At 47.5% G+C, this 15,714-nt stretch overlaps 1 protein-coding gene across 1 annotated transcript in view; it reads left to right on the top strand.

The window, feature by feature from the left end:
* Dzip1l (DAZ interacting zinc finger protein 1 like) overlaps window positions 1–14,236 on the top strand; it is a 33,067-nt gene extending 18,831 nt beyond the window's left edge. Inside the window, exons 9-16 of the mRNA XM_026385034.2 lie at window positions 156–186; window positions 797–850; window positions 3,493–3,626; window positions 4,847–5,036; window positions 7,779–7,995; window positions 8,446–8,636; window positions 11,400–11,539; window positions 13,338–14,236. Of these exons, the coding sequence (XP_026240819.2) occupies window positions 156–186; window positions 797–850; window positions 3,493–3,626; window positions 4,847–5,036; window positions 7,779–7,995; window positions 8,446–8,636; window positions 11,400–11,539; window positions 13,338–13,499 (1,119 nt within the window). The 3' untranslated portion in view covers window positions 13,500–14,236. The remainder of the gene's footprint in view (window positions 1–155; window positions 187–796; window positions 851–3,492; window positions 3,627–4,846; window positions 5,037–7,778; window positions 7,996–8,445; window positions 8,637–11,399; window positions 11,540–13,337) is intronic.
* Window positions 14,237–15,714: the final 1,478 nt, after the last annotated feature.

Raw genomic sequence — 15,714 nt, 5'->3', positions numbered from 1 at the left:
GCTGGGGCAGTGCATCTGAGTGTCTTCCAGTTTCAGTGGGTGGCATGACAACAGTGGCGGTCCCTTCTTCACCATGCTAGACAGGTCTACTGCTCAGAGCAGGATCCCCACACGTTCTTACCAGACTCTAACCTGCTCTGTTCTACCTCTTACAGATCCAGACCTTGTCCCTCAGGAAGGTGGAGAGTAAGTCTTCAGGGAATTGTTTTTACCAGTCTTTGGTTCTTCTTCCCACAACCCCCATCAATTTATAGGCAGAGGATTGGTGACAGCAGCCCATGGGACATGTCATGTTAGGCTTTCCCAGGGAGCTCCTGGGGCAGACAACATTGAACTGAAGGCTTTCCACCCGCTGGCAGGCTTTCTCTTCTCTGTAAGAGTATGGAGGCAAAGGGGAGGGGCGAGGATCTTGGGGGCAGTGATTGGTGGACTAGGGTTCATGAGTAGGTTTTTAAACTCACCTTGCCTGAATTACACTATATCATATTATCTCCACAATTTACTGTAGGGTTGGCATTATCTTTATTTTCTAGATGAGGAAACTTTGGCTTATGGAGGTTCAAGGACTTTCTATCTCGTGCTAGTGAGGGATAGAGCCGGCATGTGAACTCCAATCATTCTGCCTCCATTGTCCTTGGTTGTGACCACTGCTCCATCCTGCCTCTCTCTAATAAAGATGAATTGACTGGAGGGCTTGCTCCTTCTGACCAGTAGTCACCTGGGGTGCTTCCCTTTTGTCTAAAGTTGGGATGGGGTACAGGGTACTGGAGCCACTAACTATATCTATTTTTTTCAGGGACCCAAGAGGTGCCAAAGGCTGTGGACACAGAGGAGGACTCTCCTGAGGAAGGTGGCACTTCTTCTTTTCTGGGTGTTCAGTGCAGAAAACAGCTTTGCTGCTGTCTTGGTTGTTTAGTTTGTTTCTACTTAGCTGGTCTCTGGACACTGAAGCTAGGGGTGGAGGGAATTAAGAATGTGAAATAATGTCTTTAGCACCTGTGTGTGCCAGGTATGTCACATGCATGCATTCACATGCAATCTTCTGGTTCACTGATGGGGAAACCCAGGCTCAGACAAAGTTGGTGACTTGCTCTGAGAACTTGCTCTATCGACTTAAAAATGGCCTTTTCTGTTTCACTCTGCATTGTGAGTATGCTGCGGATGGTTCCCACAGGGCCTGACTATGTGCAGGAGTCTGCTTTGCTCCCTGTTTAAAGGTCTGAGTACCTGCTATTTTCACACACCTCATTTACTGACTGATTCTGATTTTCAGAGCTCTCAACCAGATGTTGTGAGGGGATACATAAGAGAGATGAAAAAAAATAGACATGCTTCCTGACCAAAAGGAGTTTCTAAAGCACAGCAGAGAGAGGAAGCTCCCTGGGGAAATAAGAATGTACTCTTTCAGGGCAACCTACTGACCAAGGCCTGGGCACTCAGTGAGACTGTGATAGGACAATTCCAAAGTTACCCAATAGATGTACCTCCAGGAAGGGTTAGACTTCTGTCACCAGAGTTCATCACAGCTTTTTTTTTTTTTTTTCTTTTCTTTTCTTGTACCAAGGGTTGAACTCAGGGGCACTCAACCACTGAGCCACATCTTCAGCCCTATTTTGTGTTTTATTTAGAGATAGGGTCTCACTGAATTGCTTAGTGCCTTGCTGTTGCTGAGGCTGGCTTTGAACTCCTTATGCTCCTGCCTCAGCCTCCTGAGTCGCTGGGAATACAGGCATTTGCCACTGTGCCTGGCCTTATTTTATTAAAAAATTATATATATATATATATATATATATATATATTTTTTTTTTTTTAGATAGTAGTCTATGCACTTGGGAAAAACAGTGCGAGAGGAAGCTCTGCTCCAGAGTAGTAGGCAGAAGCCTGACTTGGGAACTTGTTAGAAATGCAAATTTGCAAATTCTCAGGCCCCATCCTAGATAAACTACAGAGATCTTAAGGGCAGGGCCTAGCAGTCTGTGTTTTCATGTGCTCCAGGGCATTCTGATTCCTGCTCGTGTTTGGGGTTCATTGTGAGACCAGTGGCTCTCTACAACCGGCTGCACATTGAGAATCACCAGGACCTGGTCTCCAGCCGGGGAGCCCAGGGCTACTGACTTCTACTCCTAAGTGTCCCCCTGGGCTGGAAGCTGGGGTATTTCTGCTCCAGGGTACTACTGTCCCAGATCTGGGCTCAGTCAGTCCTGCCACAGGTTAGCTTTTGGTCCCCTGCTTTTGGTCCCCTGCTTCTTGAAGCACACCATGTAGGGGGTGGGCTGTGGGCACCAGAAGCATTTCAAGCTGCCAGGTGATTCTGATGCACAGCCATGGTTGAGGTGCCTGTCCCAGTGCAAACTTCATTGAGGAGAATCAGCCGTGGAGGGTTGGGTTGGGTTGGGGGGTTGGTGATCATGGGGTGGGGGTTGTTTTCGTGCAGATTGTTGGGCCCTACATGCAGAATTTTTGATTCAGTAGGTTTGGGATAGGAGCTAAGAATCTGCATATCTTACAAGTTACTGGGTGATGGTGTTTGTTAGAAAGTTCAGGAAGTTTTAAAAATAAACATCCAGGGTTGGGAACCCACCCTTTGAAATTCTGAAGTAATTAACCTGGGTTGGTTTCAATATGCTGTTGAAATTGAGATCATCAGCCCTGACCTTGAGCTCTGTTAGAGGAGATGGATTTCTTCTCTGTCCCCAGCATCCACTCTGGCCTGTTCATACCTTTGTTCTACTTGTGTAGTAAATGTCTGTTGAGTGAATTTCAGGGGTTGGTTCAGCTCTAAGCACCGTGCCTTCCAGCTCTAAGTACTGCCCCTTTGTAGCAGTTAGCATGTTTTATTGTAATTGCTTTTTTTGTTACCTTGTGGATCTGTACTTATAAATGTGCAGCCCATGGCTCATCTCCATGAGAATCAGGGCCTGTGAAAATACAGATTTCAGGGCCGTTCCCCTGACTTGTACAATCAGACTCTGGGCAGAGTATAGCCAGGGAATAGGTATTTTTAACCTGATCTAGACAGCAAACTTGAAGAAAGCAGGGATCTGTCTATCTTGCTCACTAATTTGTCTTCTGAGCCAGAACAGAACTGAACCTGGCATTGGAATGAGGATGGCAGGTGGAGGATTATGGAGCTGGCAGAACAAGAGCCCAGAATTTGGGACCAGAACGGAACTCAGGAACAAGTTACTTTTGGGGTTCAAGTGCAAAGCCCAAACGAGTTAATCTGTGGCAGGATTGACAGAGCCCAGATTTGGGAGGTCCAGACAAGAGAGGGAATGAGCATACTGAAGGGTCTGGGACAGTGGTACCTAGGAGCAGAAACATCCCAGCTTCTGGCGCAGGTGATCACTTTGGAGGAGGAGTCGGTGGCCCTGGGCTCCCAGGCTGGAGGCCTAGATTACTGGCAGCATGAGGACCTGGCAGGTGCATGGGTCTCTGCAAATGGGGGTCTCAGGTGGGCACGCTGACCTTGGTGATTGTTTTGGGCTACAGAGCTAGAAGACTCCCCACGAGAGCAGCAGAAGGTACTGGCAGCTCTGAGGCAAAACCCTTCCTTGCTGAAGCAGTTCCGGCCCATCCTGGAGGACACCCTGCAAGAGAAGATGGAAGACATGGGGATAAAGAGGGTAGGTTCTAGAACCGCTATTTAAAGGGCTACACCTACAACTGAGTCACAAAGTGTTCTCAAACTGACAAGTGATCAATTGTTCTTTTCTTTGTAAACTCATCCATTCATTTGTTCTGACCTGGGCTCCTTTGATATCCGTGAAGGGAAATCCACGTGCCTTCCAATGGCATCTTGTGAGTGGCCTTATTTGGCTATTGGTGACCCCTACACCTTGACCCCTTAGTGTTCTCCACTCATGGGCAACTTCTGGGTTTCCAAATTGTCTGACAGAGGGAATTTAATTGGCTCAGTTTGGCCTATGGATAGGTCCCCTTTGGATAAATGTCCATCTGTGAGTCCATCACCTGTGACAAACATACCATGCCCACTCAGCTTGTGCCTGTTGGTGGGACAGGCACTGAAAGCAGCATTTGCTGCCAGATAGTATTTGAATGCCATTGTGTTTAGCCAGAGCATTTACATTATCATTAATGGCACCAATGAAATCTATTATTAAGTAAAAACATCTTGTTATTAAGATAGCTGAGCATGGTGTTATTGAAAATGCCATTTGTGTTTCAATGAGTGAGATTAGAGAAAAAAAATAGACTCGTAGGTTTAATTCAGGAAGGATGCTCACTAATTTGAACCTTTTTTTTTTTTTTTTAACTACTGCTTAATCTAACTTTGCTCCTATATTCAGACTTAAACTATTTCTAAACTGGGATGAATCCCTGTCTTGGAATCAGAAGTCTCCAAAGATGCTCTTATGGGCTCTGGGTAGATGCCAAAACCCTTGGAAACTTCCAGTAGTTTTATTTTTTGCAGTTTAGTTATTCAAACATCTTTATCTGGGGACAGCATGTCTGAATGGTGGTAGTATGTGGGGGTATAAAAAAAAGTAAGGGACCGATCATCTTAGGATTCAGTGGATAGTGAAAAAGTTTGTCCCAAATGAAGCCCCTTATGCTGTGATGTGCATGGAATTGTGACACTACCCTTTGCAGTTTTGCTACTATGCACATTTTGGTGGGGCTCCCAAGCCCTAAATCACCACCCTTTGAGCAACCTGTGAAGCCCCTGCTCTCCCTCCTCTGAACCTCATTTCACTCCCCATCTGCCACCTAAAACATACAGGCGCCAATCACAGCGACCCCCAGGTCAGCCGCCACAGGCATGAGAATAGGGGAAAAAGAAGGGCAGCTTCTGTCTGCAAAGGTGAATTTCTGTCTCTGCTAGGATGCAAAGGGAATCTCAGTTCAGACCTTCAAACACCTGGAGTCCCTACTGAGAGCCCAGCGGGAGCAGAGGGCCCGGAAGTTTTCTGCATTTCTGAGCCTGAGGGAAAAGCTTGTGAAGGAAACCATCCGCAGAGTGAAGGAGAGACAGACGGAGGCTTCCATGTTTCATCAGGATGGTCAGCCTCCAGGTATGCTGGGGACAGGGCTTGCTTTGGGACTGTGACCTGGGAGGATCCTGTTCTCACCAAGGCTTGTTGGCACATGAAGAGGGTGTGCAGTTCCTCCCATGGGGCGTTGCCATGAAGGGCTGAGCTGATCCTCAAGGGCTAATAAGTCCAAAAGTCTTGTTCTGGGAAAATAATTAGGAGTTGGGTTGGGGGCCACTTGTCCAGGGGTCACTCCAGCTGGAGGAGATGCAGAGCTGGAGCTTGTGGCCAGTCTGACCTCCTGCTCAGACATGAGGCCTCCTTTGCAGCTGCTTCTGGCCTTGCTTGACTTGCTTTGATCATAGTTTCAATTTTGCTCCAGCAGACAGCAGCCCAGTTGGTATCTGGCTCTGCACACCAGGCACGCCAATGTGGGAGACAAGCATTAAGGTAGCAGGGTGGAGCAAGTATCAGTCAAATCAAAACTTCCTCATAGTGCAGCGATTCTCTGCCTTGAGCAGAGCACAGAACCTGGGCTGGGCTGAGCTGCTTTCAGACAAATCTTCAGGGCTCAAGCTTTGTTCCCTGCTCAAGTCAAAGTTATTGCTTTGCCAATTGTCCCTGTTCCCATGGGTTGACAAGGCGAGACTCTGTGTTTTGGTGGAAGATTAAAATATATGGACAACAACACTCAGGTATCTTCCCTCAAAGATCTTGTGGACTAGGGAAACTTTCCTTCCTTGATTTGATAGGCTGCATTTCTAGAGGATTCCCAGGTCCACTGTGCTGCTGCTGACCTGGAGGCTCTATGGAGAGCTTCTGTGGGCCTAGGTCTCTTCGTGCAGATGATGCTCAGCTTCCTTCATATCTCCTCAGGTGTGGACACATGTGGCCCAGAAGGAGGCTAATTCTGGATCTCATGTCTGGACGGACCCAATCTGAGCTCCCTGGGCAAAGAGATTTTGTAAAGTGTGGTCTGCATATTTCTGGGGACAAGATGGAAGATTTTAGCACTACACAAACCAATCTTTTTAAAATTTAAGCTTTATTTTTCTTCACATGAATTAGAAAAAAAAAAGAGTATTTCCAATAGAGCAATCCTGTAAGCTCATGCAAATTATTACTTGGACAAGTATAAAACAGGTATTTTATGTTTACAAGTGCAGTCATTTTATATAAAAATGTTAAATAACAGGACAGTTGGTATGAGAATGTGATAAAAATTATGTGATGTTGGGGGAAACTATCCTATTCAGTGTAAACTGCTGGTCTTGTCAAATCTCTAAGGAAAGGACAGATCTTGCTGTACATAGACATCTCTGGTATTTGTTCTGGTTACTAACATACTTTTCATGCTTTGGTTTGCTCATTTGTACAAATGTCGTCTCATTAATTCATCTCCCCTCCCGTCCCCCGTTTTCATTTTAGTACAGTATTTGCTGAGGTTGACTTAGTGCCGGGACTGTCCCCTTACCTGGGAAACTAGCCAGGACTAGGTGATACAATGGAGCCAGGCACAGGGGTGGTGGGACAGTAAAGGGAAAATGAATGGAAACATCCTCAGAGTACCAGCTTCCAAGAGAAAGGAAAGGTATCTTTTTCCCTCTAGGTGCCACCCGCTTTCTCTTGTCCTCTCTCCTTCCCTGGCTCCAGGTCCAGAAAACTGAGGTGTGAGAGGAGGGCACTGGTTCATGGCACTTTGTAATCCTTTTCTTCCAGCTCTGATCCCACACTCTCCTCCCAGGCCCCACAGATGCTCTGCCAATGCTCTCTTCCTGTCTCTGATCCGACCATGCCTCTTCTCTTGCTTGGGAGCAGGATTGTGGGATGCAGCAAAACTGGCATCAGGAGTGAATATTTGGGGCAGACAGACCACCAGGGTTTGCATCTTTCACTTTCTTCCATGGAGCTATGGGCAAGTTCCTTAATCTCTCAGAGCCCCTATAAGGCAGAACAATGCTGTCTGAAGATGCTCTGGGCACCAAATGGATGTTGTATGAAGTGCTTTGTTTGGACCTGGTACACAATAATTGTGAGCAGTTGTTGTTTTCCTTCAGCAAGTTTATTTTCACCTTTTCCCTTCTCTTCATCTCACTCTTTCCTAGGTCCACTTCTGAGTAAATGCATTCTCTGAAAGCAGTGTATTTCAAATGTTTTTGACCTTGAGTTACTGTAGTAAGAAACTCTATTCAAACATATAAGTTTTATGGAGAGCACTTGGACTCTCTGTGATGCCCTTTCTGTCCTGTTCATTTTCCATAAACAATTGTTGGGTCCTCCCCCGCCACCTGCCCCACAACAGCGAATCCTGATGCAATTTGGAAAACAGAGGGGTCTATCTAATTGCCAGGCGTATTGTGGCCCCAGGCTGCATGTGGGAGGAGGTTGCATGTGGCTCCATGGCCCATGTAGTCCTGCGGCGACCTCTGGTGGCAGCAGGACCTTCCTGCAAGGTTGCCTATATTCCAGCAGCAAGTAGGGAGGGAACATTGCTAAGACCAAGGTCCAGTTCTAGGATAGCTCAGGGTGCTCAGACCTGCTGACTCCTGTGGGTCTCCTGTGATGACACCCTGCTGTTCTCTTAGTCTGATGAAACTGTGGAACTGTGCTTCCCTCAGAGGAACTCCTGGAGTAGGGTAACTTAAATTTGCTGTGGTTATTACTGCCCACTGCAACTGAGTGCCTTGCCCATCTCCAGTGTGTTGGACCCTCTTTCTATATCCTCTCAGGCTTGAGACCCCAGCACAGGCATACTCTAAAAGTCATTCTTTTCTGTATTTCTAGTCAAAATCCAGCAGAGCCCACTGGATACCGGAAAGGCCCAGCCAAAGACCAGGACCCTGCACATGGTGTTGCCATCCAAGCTGGCAGAGCCACCCACACCAACCCTTCAGAAGCGCAGCAGCCGTGGCCTTGGCCTGGCCCAGGTGTCCACCCCTACTCCACGCCCCAGGCTACACAAACCCTCCAGCATCCCTGCTTCTCCAGGGCCCGGGTTGAGGTGAGCCCTGAGCTCAGGCCTCTTACTGTTGGTGTCCCTGGCCTCAGCCATCCCTGTCCAGGGCTTCCTACAGGTTTCTGCAGAAAATGGGTTGTGGGGGACAGATGTCAATAGGAGGTGCTTCAGGTGGGGTCCAACCCAAGCTGGGGATCCTTTGCTCCCAGGCAAGACAGGCCTATCCTCCCCTTCCCCAACTCTTCCTCCAACCCCGGTTGCTACACGGGAGGATGGGGTCCTCAGGCCACTAGGGCTGCCTCCTTCTGAGCCCCTTCTGAAGGAGAAGCTGGTGTGATGGGTCCACTCCTATGTAGCTCCTGGCTGTCATCAGAGCCCAAGGGGCAGAAGAGGGCTAGCTCTAGGAAGACTAAACCAGCTAGCAAGGTGGTGAACTTTGGAATTTAAATTTTTCTTTCTGATTCATGTACCCTTCATTTCTTCTCCTTCATGCAGTAGCACGCCCCCATTCAGTTCTGAAGAGGAGTTGGAGGGGGACACTGGGCATCACGTGCCTCTCCAGCCTCCACAGACTCCTTCCAGGACAGTGCCCAAGCTGGAGGACTCCTGGGACTGGTCTGACACTGAGACCTCAGAGGAGAATGCCCAGTCCCCTGGCAAGAACTCAGGTGGCCTGGCTTCCTCAGGTGAGTGGGACTTCGGGTAGCCCTTCTCTAGGACAAATTTCTTGGGATTTCTGATTTGGCATCTCTTTGTTTGTTTAACTTGGAAAGTGTAGTCCTCCTTCCCCTCAGATTTTTTTTTTGGGGGGGGGATAGAGAGATCTCAGGAGAAAGCTAGAACATGAGTGAGGTTTATTTGGTAGGTTTATTTGGTACCTTGTGTCGTCACTGAGTTGTTTAACTGTTGGATGTTGGAGGAACCCACTTCTTTTCTCCTCCACATTCTTACAGGTAGAGAATAAACACTTTCACCAGATACATTGAGATCAAAGCCTCATTCTGTTAAGGATGATAGGGTCCAGGAATATCTAAGGCATTAGATAATATCTAAGTCATTCCTGTTAGGGCTAGAGTGAAGAAACAGCCAGTATTTGAGGCCTAAGTGGGGTCCCCTCCAAGCTCCCCAAATCCAGATCCCGACTGTGCCTGTGCCAAGGGTTGAGTTGGTAAAGCAGACCCGAGGGGCAGAATCTTAAACAGCTGTGGGGAATGTTCCACCTGATCTCCAAACCCAGCCACAGGTGCAGGGAGAGGGTCAGACAGAAAGAGTGGCATTGTCGCCGCCCAGTGGATTTTGTCGTTCCTCCCTTCTTCTTGGCTTCTTCTGTGGGTAGGAGAGAACAGGTTGGTGTTGGGATAAACTGAGTGGGCACCTCTCTCATTCTTACCCATCTGGGTGGATGAAGAAGTTCTTCTGTAGAAGCTTGAGGCAGAGAGAAAAGGTTTCCCTCTATATTTATTACTGAGTACTCGCCACCGACCCAGCTCTGTGTAGATCTGTCCACAGGAGACTCTTGTTCACTCCTCACAGTCCTGACAAGGGAAAGATGTGACCCTGACTTACCATGGCCTCAGGCAGCCCTGTCCTGGGCCTCCTACAGGCTTTTGCACAAAAGGGGGAGAGGAGACAGATGTGAATAGGAGGTTCCTCAGGAGGGGTCCAACCCAAGCTCCTAGGCAGAGAGGGGGAGCCTTTGACCACAGAAATGAACAGGAAGTCTTTTCAATGGGCTGCCTCAGTCTCCTCCATCAGCCTGTGGAGCATAGCAGCCCTTCAATCCTACAGGAAAGATCTTTGCCTTTTACGGCAAAGAGACAGATAGGAATTCAGCTTGTTGGTGAACAGAGCATCATGCAGATGTGAGTTAAATAGTATGGTAATTAGAATGCTTAAGTATTTCTTAAACTTACCATCTCCTGTCTCAAAGCCATAATGATTAGTTGAGCATTCTTCTCAGAACCTGTATCCTTTCCATTCTTGCAAGTTTTTCTTATAAAACTGCTAACAGAGGACTGTAACTTCAATTGCATTTTCTCTCCGTGGCTGAGCTGAAGAGTATAGAATTTTATGTTTCCAGGCTCAGCAAGAAAAGCTTTTGGGTTTGTGTTGTTATGGTTTGGATATGAAGTGTTCTCCCAAAGCTCCTGTGTTAATGCAGAGGTGAAATGATTGGAATTTGAGGGCTGTAACCTAATCCGTCCATTGTAGTTTGAACAGACTGAATGAATGGTACCTGTAGGTAGGTATGGGTGTGGCTGGAGGAGGTGGGTTACTGGGGGCGTACCCTGTAAGTGTTCATCTTTCTTGTGACACTCCCTTTTCCCACTCTTCCTGGCCACCATGAGCATAGCAGCTTTTCTTCACTGTACCCTTTCATCATGATGTTCTGTGTCATCTTGGGTCCAAAGCAATAGGGCTGGCTGACCATGAACTTAATCTCCAAAACCATGAGCTCAAAATAAGCTTTTCCTCCTCTAAGTTGTGCATGTCAGGAATTTTGGTCACAGCGATGCACAGCTGACTGACCCATATGCCTAGGTTTGCAATCTGCAAGTCCCTGTCCTTAATGGACTCTGCAGTACTTCAGCATAAATCAAGCCTGTCAGCCCATGAGAATCCAGTAGAACTGGATCCCTGGAGAAGTCTCGATGCCCTACCAGTCAGGGCCATAGGCTGGCAAGGAGTCAGGAATCTCCTGAGGCAGCTCTGGCTCTGTCACTTGCTACCTGCTTGTCCTGGTGCATAGATTTTGGTTCCTTTGTTGTAAAATGAGGTATTTGGACAACATGATTAGTAAGAGGGTAAGGAGCACATATAGGCTCTTAACACGTATTTCTTAAATGAGTCAATGAGCCAGGGACTATTATAGCTCAAAACATTTTCTCAGGCCCCAGGCATTTGAGTCCTAGAAGGCCGTGTGGAATTAAGTCCCTGCTTTCTGGTCAGTCTCCACATCACCTTGGTTTCAGGCATCAGGGCCTGATAATGATCTCCATCTCTGTTCAGTTCCTGTTTCCTACATGGAGTTCACAGAAAGCCTTTCTCTTCCTCAGTCCTCCTGTGCTAATTCATAATTAATATTTATTCTTGTCTCTGTGTGAAAGTTTTGAAGAAGAGCCCATCTGCATGTTAGTTCTTGCATGGCACTGAGCAAGGGTCCACCTCAGCCCTTCCTGAGAGGGGAGGACGTCTTCCTGAGCCACCATCAGCTGCAATGTCAAGTCAGCACTGTGACACATTCAGCATATTCCAAGCCCCTTGGAACTGGGCATATGCGGGCCTGGGCCTTCTATCTCCTTGCCTTTTTTCTTTGTGGTTGCCCTACCTTCTTCCTCCTGACCCTCTCCCCACTTCCTCTATCACATTGTAATCTGGATGTGACCCATAAGGATGAAGCATTCACTCTCCAGCTCTTTCCAGTGACAAACCACTTGTCCCCCTTCCAGGAACGCTGGTCCAGTCGATGGTCAAAAACCTTGAGAAGCAGCTTGAGACTCCTGCAAAGAAGCCTGCTGGAGGGGTCAGTCTGTTCTCGAGGTCCAACACAGGGCTGCAGAGGGCTTCCATGCCAAGAGGGAAGCCTCAGGTAGCATGCGGGATGCTTGGGGTAGCCCTGATATTTGAAGGGCCTGGGGTGAGAGTTGTGGGGAGGGTCACTTGACCTTCACAGGACATTGAATGTGACATTGTCTCTCTCTACCCCTACACACGTGGAGAGATGGCCACTTTAGAATTCTTTTTGTGCTCATGTTAACATTAGAATCCGTTTGAGCCAGATGCAATGGCACATGCTTGTAATCCCAGTGACCTGGGAGGCTGAGGTTGGAGGATCACAAGTTCAAGGCCAATCTAGGCAACTTAGTTAGACTCTCTCTCAAAATAAAATATAAAAAGGGCTGGGGATGTAGATCTGTGGTAAAGCACTCATGAGTTCAATTCCTAGTACCATACATGCAAAAAAAAAATCCTTTTGGTTCATTATACAAGCATCCGTTCAATAGGTTTAATTCTTAGTCATCTGCCTCTAAGAGTCTGGGAACTGACTACACATGGCCTCTGTTGTGGCTGCTTTATTCCTGCATCATCTCTTCCATAGTGGGCTCCTCCCAAGCCCTCACTCTATCATAACTCAAGGCTGTGTACAGAGCAGAACCCTTCCCTGCAGGGGTGGGCCTACCATCAGAGGCAACAATGTAAAATGGCAATATTTAGATATTTTGTTATTCAAGGCGATGGCTCATCACTAAGTGTCCTGATGGCTTTGCTTCCATCAGGCTGTAGCTGCCATCAGACTTTTAGACTCAGATATGGCACTTCCCCTACCATTACCAGCCCCTCAGCACCTTCCACACTCCTATTATTTTCTTAGGTAGGAAAACTTAGACCTTACTTACTGCACGCTCCTTTCTTACCTTCTAAGTCAAAGAGTTGCATTTTGGAATGCTCAGTGCTAATGCCCTGAAGCCAGAAGTAGTGGACAATCACTTTGTTTCTTTTTCTTTTCTTTCTTTCTTTCTTTTTTTTTTTTAACAGTGCTGGGGATTGAACCCAGGGCCTCATGCATGCTAGGCAATTGCTCTACCACTGAGCTGAACAACCAGCTGCTTCTTCTTCTTCTTCTTCTTCTTCTTCTTCTTCTTCTTCTTCTTCTCCTTCTCCTTCTCCTTCTCCTTCTCCTCCTCCTCCTTCTTCTTCTTCTTCTTCATAGCATCCCCCTGCTCATTCTATTTATTACTTAGTGTATTTGGTTTATCATATCCCTTTTCCCAGGTCATGAAAGAGGACCAACCGTCCAAAACAGATGGAGGCGCTGATCAGAGCATACTTGCAGCTCAGGGCCCCAGGTGGTTTCTGATTGGTTGGCCTTACATGCCAGGAGAAAATACATAGAGTGACTTATATTGAAGCCCAGGTGATCAGCAGGGGCATCAAGAGGGGAAGGCCTGGCCTGGGCTGTTGCTGTGGTCTGGGGTTGCCTGATTCCTCTGTGAACTCTGAACCCTCATTGGCTGCTGCTGAACCCCTTCCAAACTGAAGAATCCTGTGTCCCTTCCCATGGTGTATTCAGCTCTAGAACTTGCAGAGGTTGAGATTCTGATTTCCAGCTCTGTCCATATGGGGAGTTAAAAATCTGCACAATTTGAATGAAAGTGGGGGCAAAAGATATACACACAGGTCTTTCCAAGGTTTGGTTAGTAGAGTTCCAGAGGTATTTGAAGTCATTGTGGCCTCTGTGGTCTCTTGAGCAGTTTCTCTTGAGAAGGCAGGAGTAGTGTCTTCCAAAACTGCATTTGTCCCCATTTCCATCCTGCATGGTGCTTACCTTTCTATTGTCTTCCTGCATTTATCAAAATGCATTTTTCTTCTCCCCTTACACCTCACAGCTTTCTGAAGATGAGAGCGACTTAGAGATCTCTTCCTTGGAAGATCTTCCCCAGGACCTGGACCAAAGAGAGAAACCAAAGCCCTTGTCCTGCTCAAAGCCACCAGAGAAGTCTGATGCCGGTCCTTGGAGCACTGGCAGACCCAGGGTTTCTGGCTGGTGATCCTGACCAGAGCCTGGCTGGCAAGAAAACCAGCCTTGTCACCTGGCTGAAGCCAGCTTGGGTCCTACCTCAACAAAAGAGGCTGCTGCTAGGTCTCTTGCCTTTACTAGCTACTAAGAGGTCTTCCCTTCAGAGAGAAACAGAATAGGGGACAGATATGATCTTCCCTTTTCTACCTGTGAGGTGCCCTGCCCTAGAGGGCCAGAGGTGTTTGGTAGGGTTCCCTGAATCCCAGGGCTTGAGAAAGCATTATAACAAGGCCTCCCGGTAGTTTCTTCCCTCTATTTTCATGTCAACTCCAAACTGAAAGGGGTCATCCAGTCACTCTTCCTAAGCCTTTTATAAATCTGCAGGATCACTGTGGAGATGGGTCCTATATAGGGTCCTTATGCCTGTCAATGATTGACCCAGAGTCACTTATTGAGCACCCTACTATATGCTGGGTTCTCCAGCTGCTCACAGCTGATTTGGGGCACAGCAGAAGTAGGTAGGCAGAATATCTACAGCCAGGACCAGCATGGGATGGTTATCTAGTGGCAGAGATTAGGGTGTTATAGGAGCATAGAAGAGGCTACCCAACCCATCCTGGGGTGATCTTGGAGAACTTCCCGGGATTGTGTTATCTAGTAGGACCAGCATATGGGTGAGATGAAAGGAGAACCCTGACAGGGGCTTCATTTCCCCAAGGGACCACAAATTAAATTTTTTGATAACATTCCCAAATCACATTATATACATAGCCACTGTATTTTTTAGTGTAAAAAACATTAGTTTATTATATGCAAAAATTTATATATGACCTGATGTGTGTATTTGTTATTTCTTTATTATTTTGGGGGCTTTGCAGGGGTTGGGTTGGTGAAGAGGGAATCAAGCAATCTGTGCCTCCATTGTGTCAAGTGAAGTCTTTTGGGATGCCATTACCAAGGTGGGGTTAGAGGGTCAAAGTTTTATTGAGGAGTCACACCTGGGAAAGGCAAAGGTGTCGGAAGTGGGATTGGATAGGGAAAGGCTGCCGAGGGCAATGCAGAATGAAAAGAGAAAGTGACTGAAAGGAACAAGGAGGGCCCCTGACTGCAATGCAGGTCTGACAAGGTCTCCACCAACACCCAGGGAAGCTCCAGAGCAAGAACCACTCACTTGGGGAGTCCCCAGTGGGCAGAACCCGCTGGGTCTCATACCTGCACTGGGCTTGTCCAGTGGCTGGGGCAGTCCAAGTGAGTGAGACCTCTGCCTGAATGCTGAGGTGAACCCTATTGGTCAGCTTCATTTTTCATAGTTGAACAGCAATTAATTTTCTTAAAGGAAACCCATTTCCTTTGTGTCTGGCACAGTAAGTCCTATTTTTAATTTTCGGTTAAGGAATTTTTCAAATATACATATGTACAAGTAGAGAGAATGTCGACCTGGGTCCACATCCACATCACCAGGTGTCAGCTATTATCCACTCCACTTGTGGCCAGTCCTGTTTCATCCATTACCAGCCCTCACCCCATCTGGGCTTCTTTTGACCTCTGGGTGATCCTGACATCTGGGCTAGACCTGGAAGCTCTTATAGGAGGAGCCAGAAAGCAGTGGTGAAGGAAAGGCATTGCAGGGGTAGGGGGAGTTTGGGGGTGTCATGATACGAAGGAAGCTGTTCAGTGAGGCCAGAGCATAGGTTATGTGGAGCCTCATGTGGGCACTGGGGAAACTCCTTGTGTAGCTCATATCACCAAACAGCTGAAAATGCGGGATGGATGGTCCCAGTAACTATGTGGGGAGGAAGAAAGGGCAGCAAGTGGGGAGTGATGGTGGGGTCCATCACTGCCTGAGAATTCTGCCAACAAAATCACATTGTCCTATTCACTGGGTTTGGGCAAAAAGATGCTTGTCTCTTCCAAAACATCCAGATTCCACATGGCTCTGGGCACACTTCCGTTGCCAGTCTCCTGCATCATGTGTGTTCCCAGGGAGACTCTGCTGTTTGACCTCAGGGTTATCTCTGAGGCTGTAGAAGGTCACACGGGCTGCTTGGAGGTACAACCTGGAAGTGAGCTGCCACTCCCAAGACAGTCCACAGTTGCGTGGAATGGGAGCTGGTGAGCCATTGTTCCAGGTTCCCATGTGTCTGGGGGACATTTTGAACTTTATCTGCAAATTTTCTCAGAGTTCTTGTGGGATTAAGTTCTACTTCACCTAGCCATTGCTGCTTATTAGTGCACTTTTGATGGTG

The sequence above is a fragment of the Urocitellus parryii genome, chromosome 2 (assembly GCF_045843805.1).
Source record: "Urocitellus parryii isolate mUroPar1 chromosome 2, mUroPar1.hap1, whole genome shotgun sequence".
NCBI lineage: Eukaryota > Metazoa > Chordata > Mammalia > Rodentia > Sciuridae > Urocitellus > Urocitellus parryii.
The sequence above is the reverse complement of the archived record's forward strand: the minus strand, read 5'-3'. Positions and strand labels throughout refer to the sequence as shown.